The 20260-nt window shown below is 40.6% G+C and overlaps 1 protein-coding gene across 2 annotated transcripts in view; it reads left to right on the top strand.

The window, feature by feature from the left end:
- LOC125297523 (immunoglobulin superfamily member 1-like) overlaps positions 1–20260 on the top strand; it is a 74458-nt gene that overhangs the window by 45180 nt on the left and 9018 nt on the right. The window contains exons 15-21 of one of the 2 annotated variants that reach the window (XM_048247905.1): positions 1212–1478; positions 2518–2784; positions 3823–4089; positions 7084–7350; positions 8849–9115; positions 10156–10422; positions 16148–16414. In XM_048247905.1, the coding sequence (XP_048103862.1) occupies positions 1212–1478; positions 2518–2784; positions 3823–4089; positions 7084–7350; positions 8849–9115; positions 10156–10422; positions 16148–16414 (1869 nt within the window). The remainder of the gene's footprint in view (positions 1–1211; positions 1479–2517; positions 2785–3822; positions 4090–7083; positions 7351–8848; positions 9116–10155; positions 10423–16147; positions 16415–20260) is intronic. The other variant, XM_048247906.1, reaches the window with a different exon arrangement.

Here is a 20260-nt window from a genome sequence, read left to right as displayed (position 1 = left end):
AAGTCGGGCAGCTGTGGCCTACTGGTTAGCGCTTCAGACTTGTAACCGGAGGGTTGCCGGTTCGAACCCGACTAGTAGCCACTAGTAGGTAGTAGTTGAGCAAGACACCTAACCCCTCACTGCTCCCCGAGAGCCGCTGTTGTAGCAGGCAGCTCACTGCGCCGGGATTAGTGTGTGCTTCTGTTCACTGTGTGCTGAGTTTGTTTCACTAATCCATGGATTGGGATAAATGCAGAGACCAAATTTCCCTCACGGGTTCAAAAGAGTATATATACTTATACTTACTTACTATACTTCAAGAATGGCGGCTCGAATCATAAAATTACTTTGTCAGTCAATATAGCTCTTTGGAGACAGTTTTTGCTTGTTGTTAATCCTTCGCATTTTCATTGTGTACAGGTGGAACAAGTCACGAGAAGTAGGCTGTTTACAACTGCAGAGTAAAATATAAATATATCGCGACTCTAGGGGGATCTCTGCAGTCGCCAAAAATACCTGAACCTGCATAGGATACCTTTAATCCTGTGTATAGGACAGTATAGGATATTGATGGTATGTTTGGGACAATATGGATTTTTTCTTACCGCAGTTGAAAAGCAAGAAATGACTGCGATTTTGCTGTATACAGCTTTAAATCCCACCCCCCCCCAAAAAACATCAGAAAAGAAAAAAAGTGTACTTAAATTCACATTGGACAACACAGAATTAGTACTACATATTGCAATGACAAATATTGTGAAATATGAAATTGTGAATATGCAATGGAGAACCAAAAACACCACTGCAATGTTGCATAATAACAAGCGCATATGGCGCAATAAAATACCTTTGTCTATCTTAACGTAATTCTCGGCCACATAGCGCAAATGTGACACCATGGATAGTAGAAGACATACACAGACAGCTAGTCTGTCACTTTTTCTCAGTTTTTAGAGAATTATCGAGCTGGGGTGCATTTCCCAAAACCATAGTTGCTAACCTGTTAGCAACTATGGTTTTGGGAAACGCGCCCCTGGCCAGTACCAGTACACATGTGTAGGGCGTAGAGGTAACAGGCAAAATACTTCCATGTCGGTACCATGTCTGATATATAACTAAAATATTACATGAACATGTTGACTATATTGTTACCCAGGTCTTGCGTAATCTAATGAGAACAGTTCATATTCATTCTCCTTTGCTCCTTGTTCTCTCCATCTACTCCTCTGCAGAGCTGCCTTTGGCTACACTGACTGTAGAGCCCCAGAGTCCTGTGTTCATGGGAGAGACGGTCACTCTGAAGTGTGTGATAGAGTCTCTCAGTGACTGGACATACAAGTGGTATAAGGGGTCCAGCAGAACCCCAGTGTCTGAGAGAAACACCTTCACCATCATTGGAGCTGCTGCATCTCACAAGGGCCAGTACTGGTGTCAGGGGGAGAGGAGAGACAGATCCATAGCATCACAACCAAGCGGGACAATAACTCTTGATGTCAAAGGTAGATGTATGTGTGTGTGTGTGTGTGTGTGTGTGGGGGGTGTATGTGTGTCTTTTTATGTGTGACAGGGCCAATCAAGTTATCTAACTCAATGGACGTAGACAGAGGCAGTAGTATAAACATTATTATTCATTTTATTTGTTTGAAACCAATTGTAGGGGTAAGGATGAAACAAAACAATTGGACAGACAAAAAAACATATTTTGTCACTTACAGCAAACATCACCTCACCATAATGCTAGCTGCCTGTGTCCTGAATACACTGTAAAAAAATGTGATCCCTTTTGAATGCCCAGGCTCCAAAAATGGTAACAAAAACAACCTGGGCCAACCTGGCCTATAAAAACAAAACAAACTGTTCCAGCAAATCACAGACAAGATGCGCATTTAGGAGAGGTTCAATTGCACGGGAAGGAGGGGGAGGATGTAGCGAGCTAGCTCTCTGTTTTGTTTGAACGTCAACAGAAGTGACGTTACCCAGCATCACTTAGTGCGCCTTTAACAATACATTGAGATGGCCATTGAATTAGTATTTGCTGTGAGGCCTGAAATAATACAGATACTAATTAACTCTCCGATGGCTGCCTAGCTAGAAGTTATCTAAATACACACACTCTCAGATCAGTATAATACTCAACTTTCAATAGGAAGTTAGACCACCATAGAATACAGTAACTCTAGAGCCCCATGAGGGTTCATATTACCCTGGAGATGAAGTCACTATGAGGTGTGACATCACTTAGAGTACACAGGTTGGTATCAATGGTACACAAACAGATATTCCATTTACAAAGGGGAAGTTGAGCCATCACCATTTCCCTCCCTGATCGAGCTGGGCAGTACCAGTACACATGTGGAGGGTGTAGAGGTAATAGGCCAAAATACTTCCATGTCGGGTATCATGTCTGATATATAATATAAATAAAATATTACATGAACATGTTGACTATATTGTTACCCAGGTCTTAATGTAATCTAATGAGAACAGTTCATATTCATTCTCCTTTGCTCCTTGTTCTCTCCATCTACTCCTCTGCAGAGCTGCCTTTGGCTACACTGACTGTAGAGCCCCAGAGTCCTGTGTTCATGGGAGAGACGGTCACTCTGAAGTGTGTGATAGAGTCTCTCAGTGACTGGACATACAAGTGGTATAAGGGGTCCAGCAGAACCCCAGTGTCTGAGAGAAACACCTTCACCATCATTGGAGCTGCTGCATCTCACAAGGGCCAGTACTGGTGTCAGGGGGAGAGGAGAGACAGATCCATAGCATCACAACCAAGCGGGACAATAACTCTTGATGTCAAAGGTAAATGTGTGTATGTGTGTGTGTGTGTGTGTGTGTGGGGTGTATGTGTGTCTTTTTATGTGTGACAGGGCCAATCAAGTTATCTAACTCAATGGACGTAGACAGAGGCAGTAGTATAAACATTATTATTCATTTTATTTGTTTGAAACCAATTGTAGGGGTAAGGATGAAACAAAACAATTGGACAGACAAAAACATATTTTGTCACTTACAGCAAACATCACCTCACCATACGCTAGCTGCCTGTGTCCTGAATACACTGTAAAAAAATGTGATCCCTTTTGAATGCCCAGGCTCCAAAAAATGGTAACAAACAACCTGGGCCAACCTGGCCTATAAAAAAAACAAAACAAACTGTTCCAGCAAATCACAGACAAGATGCGATTTAGGAGAGGTTCAATTGCACGGAAGGAGGGGAGGATGTAGCGAGCTAGCTCTCTGTTTTGTTTGAACGCCAACAGAAGTGACGCTACCCAGCATCACTTAGTGCCCTTTAACAATACATTGAGATGGCCATTGAATTAGTATTTGCTGTGAGGCCTGAAATAATACAGATACTAATTAACTCCTCCGATGGCTGCCTAGCTAGAAGTTATCTAAATACACACACTCTCAGATCAGTATAATACTCAACTTTCAATAGGAAGTTAGACCACCATAGAATACAGTAACTCTAGAGCCCCATGAGGGTTCATATTACCCTGGAGATGAAGTCACTATGAGGTGTGACATCGCAGAGTACACAGGTTGGTATCAATGGTACACAAACAGATATTCCATTTACAAAGGGGGAAGTTGAGCCATCACCATTTCCCTCCCTGATCGAGCTGGGCAGTACCAGTACACATGTGGAGGGTGTAGAGGTAATAGACCAAAGACTTCCATGTCGGTATCATGTCTGAATTGTATACTGATATATAAATAAAATATTACATGGACATGTTGACTATATTGTTACCCAGGTCTTGCGTAATCTAATGAGAACAGTTCATATTCATTCTCCTTTGCTCCTTGTTCTCTCCATCTACTCCTCTGCAGCTTGGCCTTTGGCTACGCTGACTGTAGAGCCCCAGAGTCCTGTGTTCATTGGAGAGACGGTCACTCTGAAGTGTGTGATAGAGTCTCTCAGTGGCTGGACATATAAGTGGTATGAGGGTTCCAGCAGAACCCCAGTGTCTGAGGGAAACACCTTCACAATCAATGGAGCTACTGAGTCTCACAAGGGCCAGTACTGGTGTCAGGGGGAGAGGAGAGACAGACCCACTGCATCACAACCAAGTGGGAAAACAACTCTTGATGTCAAAGGTAAATGTGTGTCATAATTTTCAAAGACTCAATAGTTTGATAAGTGGACTTAAATTGTGAATATGCAATAGAGACTCAAAAACACCACTCCAGTGTTTCAAATAACAAGCGCATAACATGGCACAATAAAATACCTTTCTCTATCCTAACGTAATTCTCGGCCACATAGCGCAAAAGTAGTACCATGGATAGTAGAAGACATACACAGACAGCTAGTCTGTCACATTGTCAGTTTTTAGAGAGTTATCGAGCTGGGGTGCGTTTCCCAAAACCATAGTTGCTAACCTGTTAGCAACTTAGTTGGTTGGCAATGGGAAATTGCATTGCAACCAGTGTTGGGAGTAATGCGTTACAAAAGTAATGTAATTACTGTAATGTATTGCTGTTTGCGGTAACGCGGTAATGTAAGGCATTACAAAAAAAAAATTGGGTAATATTTTACTGGGTACAAACTTCAGTAACGCGCGTTACAATGCATTTTAACCAAAAATTAAGCAGTGTTTTGTTTTGATACATATTCACAAACACCACCGTGAGAACAGAGGAGAAAAAATCCGCGCAAAATAGTAGAACGTTATCTCCTGATACTGGTTGAAGATGACTGTGACTGCAGCGGACTCTATTTATGGATGGACATAAGCCTACGCCAGAGACAAGTATATGAAGAACATAATAGTTAGTGCACTTTGTGCGAAACCGAAAAGATCTCACTATGCCTCGCGAAATAGCACAAGTCATTTAATGAAACATCTAAAGTGGTGCCACGCTAATCTTTTTGATTCTTGATTAAACACAAACTTCTAGTGCATGTCAGCTTTGAGCTGTGAACTTGAATTCACAATTGAACTTAAAGAGAATAAAGGGATAGAAATGCAGAAAAAAGATTGTGTAGCCTGGCAGTGCCACCGCTCCCACCACGCGCATCACGCACTTTGTAAACAAGAGCTGGCAAAAGGCATTATGAGAACGTGAAGATCAATGCTCTTAAAGCGACAGTGCACCGCTTATAAGAAAACAGCATGAATGTTTAAAAACACACAGTAATGGTCTGTAAATAATATACCTTTTATTTTACTTCAGGTTTTTGAGTTATCATTTTGTAACGATCAGATTTTTAAATTCTAACTATTACCATTAAACACGGGTACAAATTGAATTGGCTCTAGATAAATAATAATGCTTTTCACTGACATCGGAATAGACACCACACATACAGTTAACAGGTAGACTTTATGTGAGCAGAAATACGCTTTGAAAAACAAACAAACACTTATTTCCACACAGTTCATATCGCAAACAACGCAAACCAAAATGTCCAAGCAGCCTACGACTTCATGCGACTCACAGTCCATCCAAACGAAAAATTAACAGAGACTCCAAGAGACTCCACATAAATCCACCGCAAAGAAGAAAACAGTCTGAATAATCCACGCCCAGTGCAACCCATGTAATCCACAAAGAAAACGCTCAATCCGGCCGAGGCTTTTGGATAGATGCTAAACAAAAAATAGGATCCTTCTTACCGGATCCCAGCGACTCGACAACGGCGATCTCCAAGCTCAGTCCTGTCTCTCCGGTATGTCTGTGGTTCCGACCTAGAACCACCTTTCGTTGGGATATATTATTTCCACACAAAGTTTGTCCAGGTCTCCGCGTGACTCCCCTGGGTAGGCCTACTGTCCAAAGAAAAAACCCTGGCCCTCAAGCAAGACCTCCACGCTTTAAACTTGAATCATATCAGCTGACGCTTGACAGGTCGCTTAAGTCCATCTGACAGTTACCATCAGCTGATCAGAGCCAAGACGCATAAACAGAATTCAAATGGTGTTCAATGATAGGGCTACAGACTTATAACATGGAAAAATATAACGGAGAACACTTTTATGTTGGTTATTATTTCATAACACAGCCTTAAGAAAAGTGAATCCTAAAATGATGTGGCAGTGCTACAATTTAAATGCCACTCACTCAAAACCACTCACTTAGGGCACCAAAATGGTCAGTAGGCCACCATCTTGACATGTCTTTATTAAAGGAACCGTATGTAAGAAATGTATTTCAATTAATCATAAATGGCCCTGATATGTCAGTAGACATTAAGAAATCATGTTATTTCAACTACTTATATCACTGACAACAGTAGTCTGGCCAAGATATTGTCATTTAAAAAGTGGAGTTGCAGCCCTCAACTGATATTGATCTTGTCATGTTGTGTTTTGGCCTGATGCGCCACCCACCACCTATCTACTAATCACAAAGTCAGTAGTGTTTCTCACATCTGTGTTGCCAGCTCTGCCAGTCAGAGGGAGGGGAAGGGGATACACCGCTCTACAGAAGTTTGAAAGTGATTGCAGTACCAGTTTTGGCCACAATCTCACATACAGTTTCTTTAAGCTTTGATTTACAATTTAGTAGGCTCTCTATTGATTTTAATGAGCAGGCCTAGGCCTTAGAATTACAGTATTTATATCACAATTTACCAGACCTTTTGTTGGTTTTTAACAAAATTCTGACTATGATTGAGCGTAATAAACTGCATTTCGAATGGCAAATCCATATTTCCAGATATTTTGGTGAAAGTAACTTAAAAGTAATGCAATAGTAGTGTAATGCCTTACAATTCAGAGACAGTAATATTATAATGTAACAAATTACTTTGAAATGACAGTAATATGTAATGCATAATACATTTCGATTTTGAAGTAACTTGCCCAACACTGATTGCAACCAACAATGTTGCTAACAGGTTAGCAACTATGATTTTGGGAAACGCGCCCCTGGCCAGTACCAGTACACATGTGGAGGGTGTAGAGGTAACAGGCAAAAGACTTCCATGTCGGCTGCAGTATCATGTCAGAATTGTAGACTTTTATATAAATAAAATATTACATGGACATGTTTCATATTTTGTTACCAAGGTCTTGTGTAATCTAATGAGAACAGTTCATATTCATTTTCCTTTGCTCCTTGTTCTCTCCATCTACTCCTCTGCAGAGCTGCCTTTGGCTACACTGACTATAGAGCCCCAGAGTCCTGTGTTCACTGGAGAGACGGTCACTCTGAAGTGTGTGATAGAGTCTCTCAGTGGCTGGACATACAAGTGGTATAAGGGGTCCAGCAGAACCCCAGTGTCTGAGGGAAACACCTTCACCATCATTGGAGCTGCTGCATCTCACAAGGGCCAGTACTGGTGTCAGGGGGAGAGGAGAGACAGACCCACATCATCACAACCAAGCGGGAAAACAACTCTTGATGTCAAAGGTAGATGTGTGTGTGTGTGTGTGTGTGTGTGTGTGAGAGAGAGTGTGTGTGTGTGTGTGTGTGTGTGTGTGTGTGTGTGAGTGTGTGTGTGTGTGCGTATGATTAACACCAGGAAGTGTTAACTTCTTGTTCTTGTTTCAAATATGCCAAAGTATTATATTTGTGCTACACTAGTGATCAGAGTTAAATTTCAAATCTGTTAAAGTGTTAGTTTAACTCTAACTAGTGAAAAGTGTGTTCCCAGAATGCCAGAGACCCAGTTCCACATATTCTTAGAGAGATCACATATCAAACCTTACTGAAATGTAATCGTAAGATAAAATACATAACTAAGTGACAGGGACACTAAAGGCTGTATACCGTTGTTGTCATGTTGTCGTGTAGGAATCCATCAAGTAAATGACATCCACAACACCTTGAAAGTACACTATGGAAGATTTTCACCTTAATATAATGTTTACAAAGCCAATTTGATGGTAAATGAACTTGTAGTAGGGGAATTGTTCACCTAGCATAGCCATACAGCATAGACATAGTGAGTCGCTATACAAAAGAACGAGCCATGCAACTTCAAGAGTGGCGGCTCAAATCATCAAAACATGACTTTGTCAGTAAATATGGCTCTTTGGAGACAGTTTTGCCTGTTATTATTCCTTCACCTCCACAACGAAAACATTTTCATTGTGTACAGGTGGAACAAGTCACGAGAAGTAGGCTGTTTACAACGGCAGAGTAAAATATGAATATATCGCGACTCCAGGGGGATCTCTGCAGTCGCCAAAAATACCTGAACCTGCATAGGATACCTTTAATCCTGTGTATAGGACAGTATAGGATATTGATGGTATGTTTGGGACAATATGGATTTTTTCTTACCGCAGTTGAAAAGCAAGAAATGACTGCGATTTTGCTGTATACAGCTTTAAATCCCACCCCCCCCAAAAAACATCAGAAAAGAAAAAAAGTGTACTTAAATTCACATTGGACAACACAGAATTAGTACTACATATTGCAATGACAAATATTGTGAAATATGAAATTGTGAATATGCAATGGAGAACCAAAAACACCACTGCAATGTTGCATAATAACAAGCGCATATGGCGCAATAAAATACCTTTGTCTATCTTAACGTAATTCTCAGCCACATAGCGCAAATGTGACACCATGGATAGTAGAAGACATACACAGACAGCTAGTCTGTCACTTTTTCTCAGTTTTTAGAGAATTATCGAGCTGGGGTGCATTTCCCAAAACCATAGTTGCTAACCTGTTAGCAACTATGGTTTTGGGAAACTTTATGGCCAGTACCAGTACACATGTGTAGGGCGAGGGTAACAGGCAAAATACTTCCATGTCGGGTACCATGTCTGATATATAACTAAAATATTACATGAACATGTTGACTATATTCTTACCCAGGTCTTGCGTAATCTAATGAGAACAGTTCATATTCATTCTCCTTTGCTCCTTGTTCTCTCCATCTACTCCTCTGCAGAGCTGCCTTTGGCTACACTGACTGTAGAGCCCCAGAGTCCTGTGTTCATGGGAGAGACGGTCACTCTGAAGTGTGTGATAGAGTCTCTCAGTGGCTGGACATACAAGTGGTATAAGGGGTCCAGCAGAACCCCAGTGTCTGAGAGAAACACCTTCACCATCATTGGAGCTGCTGCATCTCACAAGGGCCAGTACTGGTGTCAGGGGGAGAGGAGAGACAGATCCATAGCATCACAACCAAGCGGGACAATAACTCTTGATGTCAAAGGTAGATGTATGTGTGTGTGTGTGTGTGTGTGTGTGGGGGGTGTATGTGTGTCTTTTTATGTGTGACAGGGCCAATCAAGTTATCTAACTCAATGGACGTAGACAGAGGCAGTAGTATAAACATTATTATTCATTTTATTTGTTTGAAACCAATTGTAGGGGTAAGGATGAAACAAAACAATTGGACAGACAAAAACATATTTTGTCACTTACAGCAAACATCACCTCACCATACGCTAGCTGCCTGTGTCCTGAATACACTGTAAAAAAAATGTGATCCCTTTTGAATGCCCAGGCTCCAAAAATGGTAACAAAAACAACCTGGGCCAACCTGGCCTATAAAAACAAAACAAACTGTTCCAGCAAATCACAGACAAGATGCGCATTTAGGAGAGGTTCAATTGCACGGGAAGGAGGGGGAGGATGTAGCGAGCTAGCTCTCTGTTTTGTTTGAACGTCAACAGAAGTGACGTTACCCAGCATCACTTAGTGCGCCTTTAACAATACATTGAGATGGCCATTGAATTAGTATTTGCTGTGAGGCCTGAAATAATACAGATACTAATTAACTCTCCGATGGCTGCCTAGCTAGAAGTTATCTAAATACACACACTCTCAGATCAGTATAATACTCAACTTTCAATAGGAAGTTAGACCACCATAGAATACAGTAACTCTAGAGCCCCATGAGGGTTCATATTACCCTGGAGATGAAGTCACTATGAGGTGTGACATCGCAGAGTACACAGGTTGGTATCAATGGTACACAAACAGATATTCCATTTACAAAGGGGGAAGTTGAGCCATCACCATTTCCCTCCCTGATCGAGCTGGGCAGTACCAGTACACATGTGGAGGGTGTAGAGGTAATAGACCAAAGACTTCCATGTCGGTATCATGTCTGAATTGTATACTGATATATAAATAAAATATTACATGGACATGTTGACTATATTGTTACCAAGGTCTTGCGTAATCTAATGAGAACAGTTCATATTCATTCTCCTTTGCTCCTTGTTCTCTCCATCTACTCCTCTGCAGAGCTGCCTTTGGCTACGCTGACTGTAGAGCCCCAGAGTCCTGTGTTCATTGGAGAGACGGTCACTCTGAAGTGTGTGATAGAGTCTCTCAGTGGCTGGACATATAAGTGGTATGAGGGTTCCAGCAGAACCCCAGTGTCTGAGGGAAACACCTTCACAATCAATGGAGCTACTGAGTCTCACAAGGGCCAGTACTGGTGTCAGGGGGAGAGGAGAGACAGACCCACTGCATCACAACCAAGTGGGAAAACAACTCTTGATGTCAAAGGTAAATGTGTGTCATAATTTTCAAAGACTCAATAGTTTGATAAGTGGACTTCAATTGTGAATATGCAATAGAGACTCAAAAACACCCAGAGGTGGAAAAAGTACAAAAATATTGTATTCAAGTAAAAGTACCAATACCTTGATGAAACATTACTCAAGTACAAGTTAAAATACCGATCTGAAAATGTACTTAAGTAAAAAAGTAAAAGTCTCAAAGTAGTTCATTTAAAATGTACTTTAAGTAAAAAAGTTACTTAGTTACTTTTTTTTTTTTTTTTTTTGGTACCAGAACAACCAGTTTTACCAGAGACTTTCTAATGAGGAGATACAGCACTCAAAAAAAATCCTCCATAGTAATGCATGGGGTTAGTCAGTTGTCTACAAATATCACAACCCTTCCGCTGCAAAACGTTGACATGTGAATACATTGAGCCAATCATGTGGTGTGCTGTGAAGACATCGTGCCAATCATCTGTTGTGATCTCGCTGCTGGAGCAAGATTGGTGTCGTGAAGCCTTACGCACACACATTTCTGCCAAATAGATGCACGATAAGTGCCCAAAAGCAATGCAATATGGCCGCCCGAGTGGAGGTACTTGCCTGAAAAGGACTTTTGGTCCTAGCTCGAGTTGCTGCAGCCAGCAGCTAAGGCAGCCATGTTCATGCTCCCAGTGTGTAGCGCTGTAGCTGCAGCAACTCGAGCTAGGTAAAACCGATTGTTTCAGTTTTGTTCATACCACCGACAGTACTTTCGGCGACGTTGAGAAATGGAGATCTATGTGAAAAATCACCGGAGTTCTCCTTTAAGTTTGAGCAGTAGTTGATTTTTTTCAAAGTTAGTTGCACTCATCCTTGCAGGCCGCTTTGCAGTGAACAGTAATCCAACTGAAAAGCCCCTCACAGGCAGCTGAGGCAGGCAGGCCAATGTTGAGTTGTTTTTTTATATTTGGAAACAAGCAGAAGGTTCAGCAGATTAAAGGGCGTCGAACTGGGGGGGAGAGTGGGAAGTATAGGGCCCCAATGGAGGAGAGGCCCATGAAAAGTGGAATCTGGGGTACAACATTTTCACCAGGCATTAGTAATAACTCAGGTAATCCACACATAAAAAATCCAAACCACTCCATAAGTAGAGTCATGTGTAATGAAGTGGAATAACACAGGGAAAAAGTATTGAACAAGCTAAGAAAAAGCACTAAGGCAAGGAAAGGGAAGGAACGAGCTGGAATCTGTAAGTAGTTAGAGTAGTTATCCTTTCTATCTGTGCAAATTAATATAAGCTTGGTTAGTATATTGATGGGCTATAAAAGGTTTTTCATTACCAAGGTGTCACACAAGAAACATTTCATGATGGATAAAAGCAAAAAAGCTCTCCCAAGACCTTTGCAACCTTATTGTTGCAAAACATATCAATGAAACTGGTTACAGATGCATTTCAAAACTTCAGAATCTTCAGTAAGCAGCATGGGAGCCATTATCTGCAAGTGGAAGAAACATCACTGCCATGCAGGATCTCCTCGCAATATTTCTGACCAGGGAGTCAGACGGATAGTCAATTCAAAAGCCAAGGACCACTTTCAGTAAGCTCCAGAAAGACTTGAAGGCAGCCAATTAAATTAAATTCAATTAAACAGTTCTGGAAGTAACTAAAGATCAGGATTCACAAGAGGGACCCTGGAATCTGTTTAGAACAATGGGCCAAAATCACACCTGATACTGTGACTAATACGTTTTGTCATACAGGAAATGTCTTGAAGCTGTCTTTACAAACAAAGGCTTTTCCACAAAGTATTGAAGAAATTTCAGTAGGCACGTTCAATACTTTTTCCTGTGTCATTCCACTTTAATACACATAACTCTTATGTTTGGAATTTTTTATAATGTGTTAATATAATGTGTGGTGAAAATTTCAATAGACTCACTGGAAATTTAAGCTAATTACTGAATTTTTTTTTTTATATATATGTCCACCATATATTTTTTTTACCTGAATATTTTAACTTCCAAATTAAATGTCAAAATGAATGTCAGACGAAATTTAAAGTTTGACTGACTGGATTTTGTATACAAAACATAGTGAAAACTGTCTAAGGTCACTTTCCCTTGCTAAAGTGCTAAATGGTTTAGTCCGCCCTGCATGATTCATAAGGTAGTCTATCTTTTTTGTTTATTTAGTTGAGCATCGCTAGTAGTGGACCGCTAATTGTTGTGCTGCTGGTGCAATGTTTTTCTCCAAGAAAGCCAAGTCAGGTTACTAAAAAGAGAGACATCAAAATGAGGGGAAACAACTGCTAATAAACTTCTTTCCAAAGAAAGGTGAGCACAAACGCCAAAACCACGAAATCCCATGGTGTTTGCTTGAATATCTCAGCTATCATGCTAAAACGAACTGAGACAACCCATTGAAATAGCGGAAAATACACTTTCATAGGTTAGGCTACACATGTAATCTGATGCATCTCGTGATCCATCTCCATCTCCATCCCTTTCAGAAAGACTGCATGGCGCCAGCTTGATTCATGCCCTGTTGTAGGCCACATGCTAATCATTATCACTAGGCTAGTGGTTTAGGGCGCGGTTTCTTATTCCTCTCCCTTTCTGTTTTCGTTAGTCTTAACTTTTTTTTTTTTTTACTCAAGTAACGGATGGGATTTTTTATGTAGCCGGTACAATACTTCACTCAAAATGTAATCAAGTAAAATTTAAAATACCGATTTTATAAACTACTTAAAAAATACAAAATACACAGAAAAACTACTCAATACAGTAACGTGAGTAAATGTATTTCGTTACTTTCCACCTCTGAAAACACCACTCCAGTGTTTCAAATAACAAGCGCATAACATGGCACAATAAAATACCTTTCTCTATCCTAACGTAATTCTCGGCCACATAGCGCAAAAGTAGTACCATGGATAGTAGAAGACATACACAGACAGCTAGTCTGTCACATTGTCAGTTTTTAGAGAGTTATCGAGCTGGGGTGCGTTTCCCAAAACCATAGTTGCTAACCTGTTAGCAACTTAGTTGGTTGGCAATGGGAAATTGCATTGCAACCAGTGTTGGGAGTAATGCGTTACAAAAGTAATGTAATTACTGTAATATATTGCTGTTTGCGGTAACGCGGTAATGTAAGGCATTACAAAAAAAAAAATTGGGTAATATTTTACTGGGTACAAACTTCAGTAACGCGCGTTACAATGCATTTTAACCAAAAATTAAGCAGTGTTTTGTTTTGATACATATTCACAAACACCACCGTGAGAACAACAGAGGAGAAAAAATCCGCGCAAAATAGTAGAACGTTATCTCCTGATACTGGTTGAAGATGACTGTGACTGCAGCGGACTCTATTTGCGGGATGGACATAAGCCTACGCTCAGAGACAAGTATATGAAGAACATAATAGTTAGTGCACTTTGTGCGAAACCGAAAGATCTCACTATGCCTCGCGAAATAGCACAAGTCATTTAATGAAACATCTAAAGTGGTGCCACGCTAATCTTTTTGATTCTTGATTAAACACAAACTTCTAGTGCATGTCAGCTTTGAGCTGTGAACTTGAATTCACAATTGAACTTAAAGAGAATAAAGGGATAGAAATGCAGAAAAAAGATTGTGTAGCCTGGCAGTGCCACCGCTCCCACCACGCGCATCACGCACTTTGTAAACAAGAGCTGGCAAAAGGCATTATGAGAACGTAAAGATCAATGCTCTTAAAGCGACAGTGCACCGTTTATAAGAAAACAGCATGAATGTTTAAAAACACACAGTAATGGTCTGTAAATAATATACCTTTTATTTTACTTCAGGTTTTTGAGTTATCATTTTGTAACGATCAGATTTTTAAATTCTAACTATTACCATTAAACACGGGTACAAATTGAATTGGCTCTAGATAAATAATAATGCTTTTCACTGACATCGGAATAGACACCACACATACAGTTAACAGGTAGACTTTATGTGAGCAGAAATACGCTTGAAAACAAACAAACACTTATTTCCACACAGTTCATATCGCAAACAACGCAACCAAAATGTCCAAGCAGCCTACGCACTTCATGCGCTCTCACAGTCCATCCAAACGAAAATTAACAGAGACTCCAAGAGACTCCGACATAAATCCACCGCAAAGAAGAAAACAGTCTGAATAATCCACGTCCAGTGCAACCCATGTAATCCACAAAGAAAACGTTCAATCCGACGAGGCTTTTGGGATAGATGCTAAACAAAAAAAATAGGATCCTTCTTACGGATCCCAGCGACTTCGACAACGGCGATCTCCAAGCTCAGTCCTGTCTCTCGGTATGTCTGTGGTTCCGACCTAGAACCACCTTTTAGTTGGGATATATTATTTCCACACAAAGTTTGTCCAGGTCTCACGTAGACTCCCTGGGTAGGCCTACTGTCCAAAGAAAAAACCCTGGCCCACAAGCACCTCCGCGTTTTTAAACTTGAATCATATCAGCTGACGCTTGACAGGTCGCTTAAGTCATCTGACAGTTACCATCAGCTGATCAGAGCTAAGGCGCATAACAGAATTCAAATGGTGTTCCTGATATGGGGCTACAGACTTATAACATGGAAAAATATAACGGAGAACACTTTTATGTTGGTTATTTTTTCATAACACAGCCTTAAGAAAAGTGAATCCTAAAATGATGTGGCAGTGCTACAATTTAAATGCCACTCACTCAAAACCACTCACTTAGGGCACCAAAATGGTCAGTAGGCCACCATCTTGACATGTCTTTATTAAAGGAACCGTATGTAAGAAATGTATTTCAATTAATCATAAATGGCCCTGATATGTCAGTAGACATTAAGAAATCATGTTATTTCAACTACTTATATCACTGACAACAGTAGTCTGGCCAAGATATTGTCATTTAAAAAGTGGAGTTGCAGCCCTCAACTGATATTGATCTTGTCATGTTGTGTTTTGGCCTGATGCGCCACCCTCCACCTATCTACTAATCACAAAGTCAGTAGTGTTTCGGCATCTGTGTTGCCAGCTCTGCCAGTCAGAGGGGAGGGGAAGGGGATACACCGCTCTACAGAAGTTTGAAAGTGATTGCAGTACCAGTTTTGGCCACAATCTCACATACAGTTTCTTTAAGCTTTGATTTACAATATAGTAGGCTCTCTATTGATTTTAATGAGCAGGCCTAGGCCTTAGAATTACAGTATTTATATCACAATTTACCAGACTTTGACCTTTTGTCGGTTTTTAACAAAATTCTGACTATGATTGAGCGTAAGAAAATGCATTTCGAATGGCAAATCCATATTTCCAGATATTTTGGTGAAAGTAACTTAAAAGTAATGCAATAGTAGTGTAATGCCTTACAATTCAGAGACAGTAATATTATAATGTAACAAATTACTTTGAAATGACAGTAATAAGTAATGCATAATACATTTCGATTTTGAAGTTACTTGCCCAACACTGATTGCAACCAACAATGTTGCTAACAGGTTAGCAACTATGATTTTGGGGAACGCGCCCCTGGCCAGTACTAGTACACATGTGGAGGGTGTAGAGGTAATAGACCAAAGACTTCCATGTCGGCTGCAGTATCATGTCAGAATTGTAGACTTGTATATAAATAAAATATTACATGGACATGTTTCATATTTTGTTACCAAGGTCTTGTGTAATCTAATGAGAACAGTTCATATTCATTCTCCTTTGCTCCTTGTTCTCTCCATCTACTCCTCTGCAGAGCTGCCTTTGGCTACGCTGACTATAGAGCCCCAGAGTCCTGTGTTCACTGGAGAGACGGTCACTCTGAAGTGTGTGATAGAGTCTCTCAGTGGCTGGACATACAAGTGGTATAAGGGGTCCAGCAGAACCCCAGTGTCTGAGGGAAACACCTTCACCATCATTGGAGCTGCTGCATCTCACAAGGGCCAGTACTGGTGTCAGGGGGAGAGGAGAGACAGACCCACATCATCACAACCAAGCGGGAAAACAACTCTTGATGTCAAAGGTAGATGTGTGTGTGTGTGTGTGTGTGAGAGAGAGTGTGTGTGTGTGTGTGTGTGCGCGTATGATTAACACCAGGAAGTGTTAACTTCTTGTTCTTGTTTCAAATATGCCAAAGTATTATATTTGTGCTACACTAGTGATCAGAGTTTAATTTCAAATCTGTTAAAGTGTTAGTTTAACTCTAACTAGTGAAAAGTGTGTTCCCAGAATGCCAGAGACCCAGTTCCACATATTCTTAGAGAGATCACATATCAAACCTTACTGAAATGTAATCGTAAGATAAAATACATAACTAAGTGACAGGGACACTAAAGGCTGTATACCGTTGTTGTCATGTTGTCGTGTAGGAATCCATCAAGTAAATGACATCCACAACACCTTGAAAGTACACTATGGAAGATTTTCACCTTAATATAATGTTTACAAAGCCAATTTGATGGTAAATGAACTTGTAGTAGGGGAATTGTTCACCTAGCATAGCCATACAGCATAGACACAGTGAGTCGCTATACAAAAGAACGAGCCATGCAACTTCAAGAGTGGCGGCTCAAATCATCAAAACATGACTTTGTCAGTAAATATGGCTCTTTGGAGACAGTTTTGCCTGTTATTATTCCTTCACCTCCACAACGAAAACATTTTCATTGTGTACAGGTGGAACAAGTCACGAGAAGTAGGCTGTTTACAACGGCAGAGTAAAATATGAATATATCGCGACTCTAGGGTGATCTCTGCAGTCGCCAAAAATACCTGAACCTGCATAGGATACCTTTAATCCTGTGTATAGGACAGTATAGGATATTGATTGTATGTTTGGGACAATATGGATTTTTTCTTACCGCAGTTGAAAGACAAGAAATTACCTCGATTTTGCGGCATACCACTTTAACCCCCACCCCCCTCCCAAAAGAGGAAAGTGAAAAAAAACAAGAAAAAAGGTGGACTCAGTAGTTTGATAATTCACACTGGACAACACAGAGTTAGTTCTAACACTGGACAACACAGAGTTAGTTCTAACACTGGACAACACAGAGTTAGTTCTAACTATTGCAATGAAAATAAAATAAATTGTGAATACAATAGAGAACCGAAAATACCACTCCAGTGTTTCATATAACAAGCACATATGGCACAATAAAATACCTTTGTCTATCCTAACGTAATTCTCGGCCACATAGCTCAAATGCAGTAGCATGGATAATAGAAGATATACACAGACAGCTAGTCTGTCACATTGTACGTCTTCGCAGATTACTGCCTGGAAAGGGCATGGTGCATATGGCTCCAGCATCAGCCAGCCTTTTCCGGACGCTATTGAAGGACTGCCGTTGAGTTATTACATTTGCAATGTAGATACTCTCTTGTGGCTGAGTGGTGCTGTCAGCTTAGTCGTAGCATATTGCTCACTGTGAACTGTTGGGGCGGGGGTGGGGGGGTTAAAACTCTGCCATTCTGGAGGTGTATGATTGAACGTCTTCCCTGAATGGAGAAACTGGAACAGATGATGGGCAGGGTGGGAGGTGTTTGTGATGATGCAGGCAGTGGGAGGTAGAGATGGATTGCACAGTAAAAAATAGATGAAATCTATTAATCTTATATTAAGCTCAAAAAATCTATTTGGTATTGTTTTTAGTATGAAAAGACTTACCTATCGCTCTTTCAAAAGATCATCTATCTATAAAGCAAGAAGCATCTGTGTGTGTGTCTGTGGCATGCATATCTCGCTGACCGTTTGTCAGACTGACCTAAGATTTCGTATGTGGCTCGCGCGTGGCACAAAGGTGTGCACTCTCGATTTTGAAGATTTTTGAATGCATATTTCAAAATATGCTTATTTACGTAGGACGTTAATCGCTGCACTGCACTGTTACCAAGGGGACCAGTTTCAGGGGAGTTCCACCCCATGGATCGTGTGCTGACAGCTAGGTCTCACTTTGATGATAGTCAGTCACAATTTAAAAAACGGATTACTCGGGAACCGCTTGTGGGTTAAGATGCAAGATGATTATCATGTCTGACCTCAACAATAAAGACTCCCTGTGTGCAGTTTGCTTGCATAAAATGATTACGCGGATTTTGCAACAACACACCAACCAACACGGGTAGGTTATGTAGTGACCACTCAAAATAAAAGTAATAAACTGACGCTTCGAATAGCCCAGGCTACTTTGGACTTGAGACTTTGACTAAACAAACGACAATTCCGACTGCAAGGTCCCAAATTGAAACGAGCGATAGGCTAATGACACATAGGGCTGTATTTTGGGCTCCAGCGCATGGTGTAAAGTTCGTTATTCACCGGCGCAAAGTTTAATTCAGTATTTTGCACGTTTATTTTTTAAGCATTGCGCCCAGGGGTGTGGCAATTAACAACCTAGGGAGGGGCCTAGCGCGTTGTCTAAAAATCGCTATCATACACCACCTAAACCTGGTCAGAAGTCAATGGCGAGTTGTTCATATGCTATTTTAAGAGCGCATGTCAACAGTCATATTGGCAGGTGCACGCATCCTTCTATCATTCATGAACGCACACCAGCGCACGTCCATGCAAAGCATTACAAATTGCACGATTACAATAGGAAACATCATTAGAATAAAGATATTACGAAATACTGTACATCTCATGATGAGTAGTTATTCACCATCATTTGCAAATTGGTAATGACGGTTAAAAGTGATTAGGGGAAGGCGAGAGACACGTATGGAGCACAGCTGAAGACGCACTGTCACGAGATTTAAGCAACTCCTCTGCAGGATAAATGTTGTTTTATTCAGTCATTTGAGCAACATTAGGGTAAATGTTGCTTTTTCCAGCCTATGTTTTCGATGGTAACCCATTGTCAGTCAATAGTGAAAGTAACTGCATATAACTGTCTTGTCATTGACTGACTCCTTGGTGGAGTGCATGAAAAACCTATGCTAGGTTTTAGCAAAGCATGGTTTAAGAATGACTATTCCATACGGTCTCGCAAGCAGCCTCCTTCAAATGCGCCGTTGAATGCCAAAATACTGATGCATTTATCTGACATATCGCGCGTTGCGCAGTTAAAGGGAATGACAGATGTCATTCTCATTGGTTTAAAATTATGTTACGCCCCAAACACACCCATATGACTGATTAAAAGACCTAGGGTCACCTTGTTACGCCATGCGCTCCACTTTTGAGAACGAAACCCCTCCCAATGTGAACTGGACATCCCACTAAATTTGAATAGACTTTTGACGAGTGACGATGCACTTTAGAATGTCATGATAGGGCCCATAGACAACAAGTGGCAGACTGAGCGACGTCACTTATGCTAAAGTCACATCATTGCAAATTTCAAACAATGATGCATCATTCCACGTTGCAAATTTCAAACAATGATGCATCATTCCACAAAATGGTTTGTCTTCAGTATTAGGAAGTTATTCAGCAAGCTTAACACACATTTAGCCTTAACTCAAAACAGTTGTTAGGCTTATGTCATTCTGATCTAAAATGTCACATGCAGCATGCCTAAATTTATTACACGTTTATTAGAGGCCACACTAATTATAGGCTAATATATTCAGTATTCATTATTGAATGCTTAGCTGGAATGATGTTTCCCTATCATCCTATTTTTTTCTTCAGGAATGGCATGTTTGAACGGGCACTGCACTAGTTTTGACTTAATTTAAGAAGACTGACTCATTTTAAGAAGTCTTATCAAGACTTCTACTCAATGCACTGGCAGACAAGTTTGCTTGTTTTTAGGACAAATTTGCTTAAAGCACTGGCAGACAAATTTGCTTGTTTTCAGGATGAGATGTCTTAAAATAAGTCAAACTTTTCTTATTTTCACAAAGGCAGAATTAAGAAATC

Source organism: Alosa alosa, chromosome 7 (assembly GCF_017589495.1).
Source record: "Alosa alosa isolate M-15738 ecotype Scorff River chromosome 7, AALO_Geno_1.1, whole genome shotgun sequence".
NCBI lineage: Eukaryota > Metazoa > Chordata > Actinopteri > Clupeiformes > Clupeidae > Alosa > Alosa alosa.
Note: the sequence above shows the minus strand (reverse complement) of the source record. Positions and strands in the feature narration are given on the sequence as shown.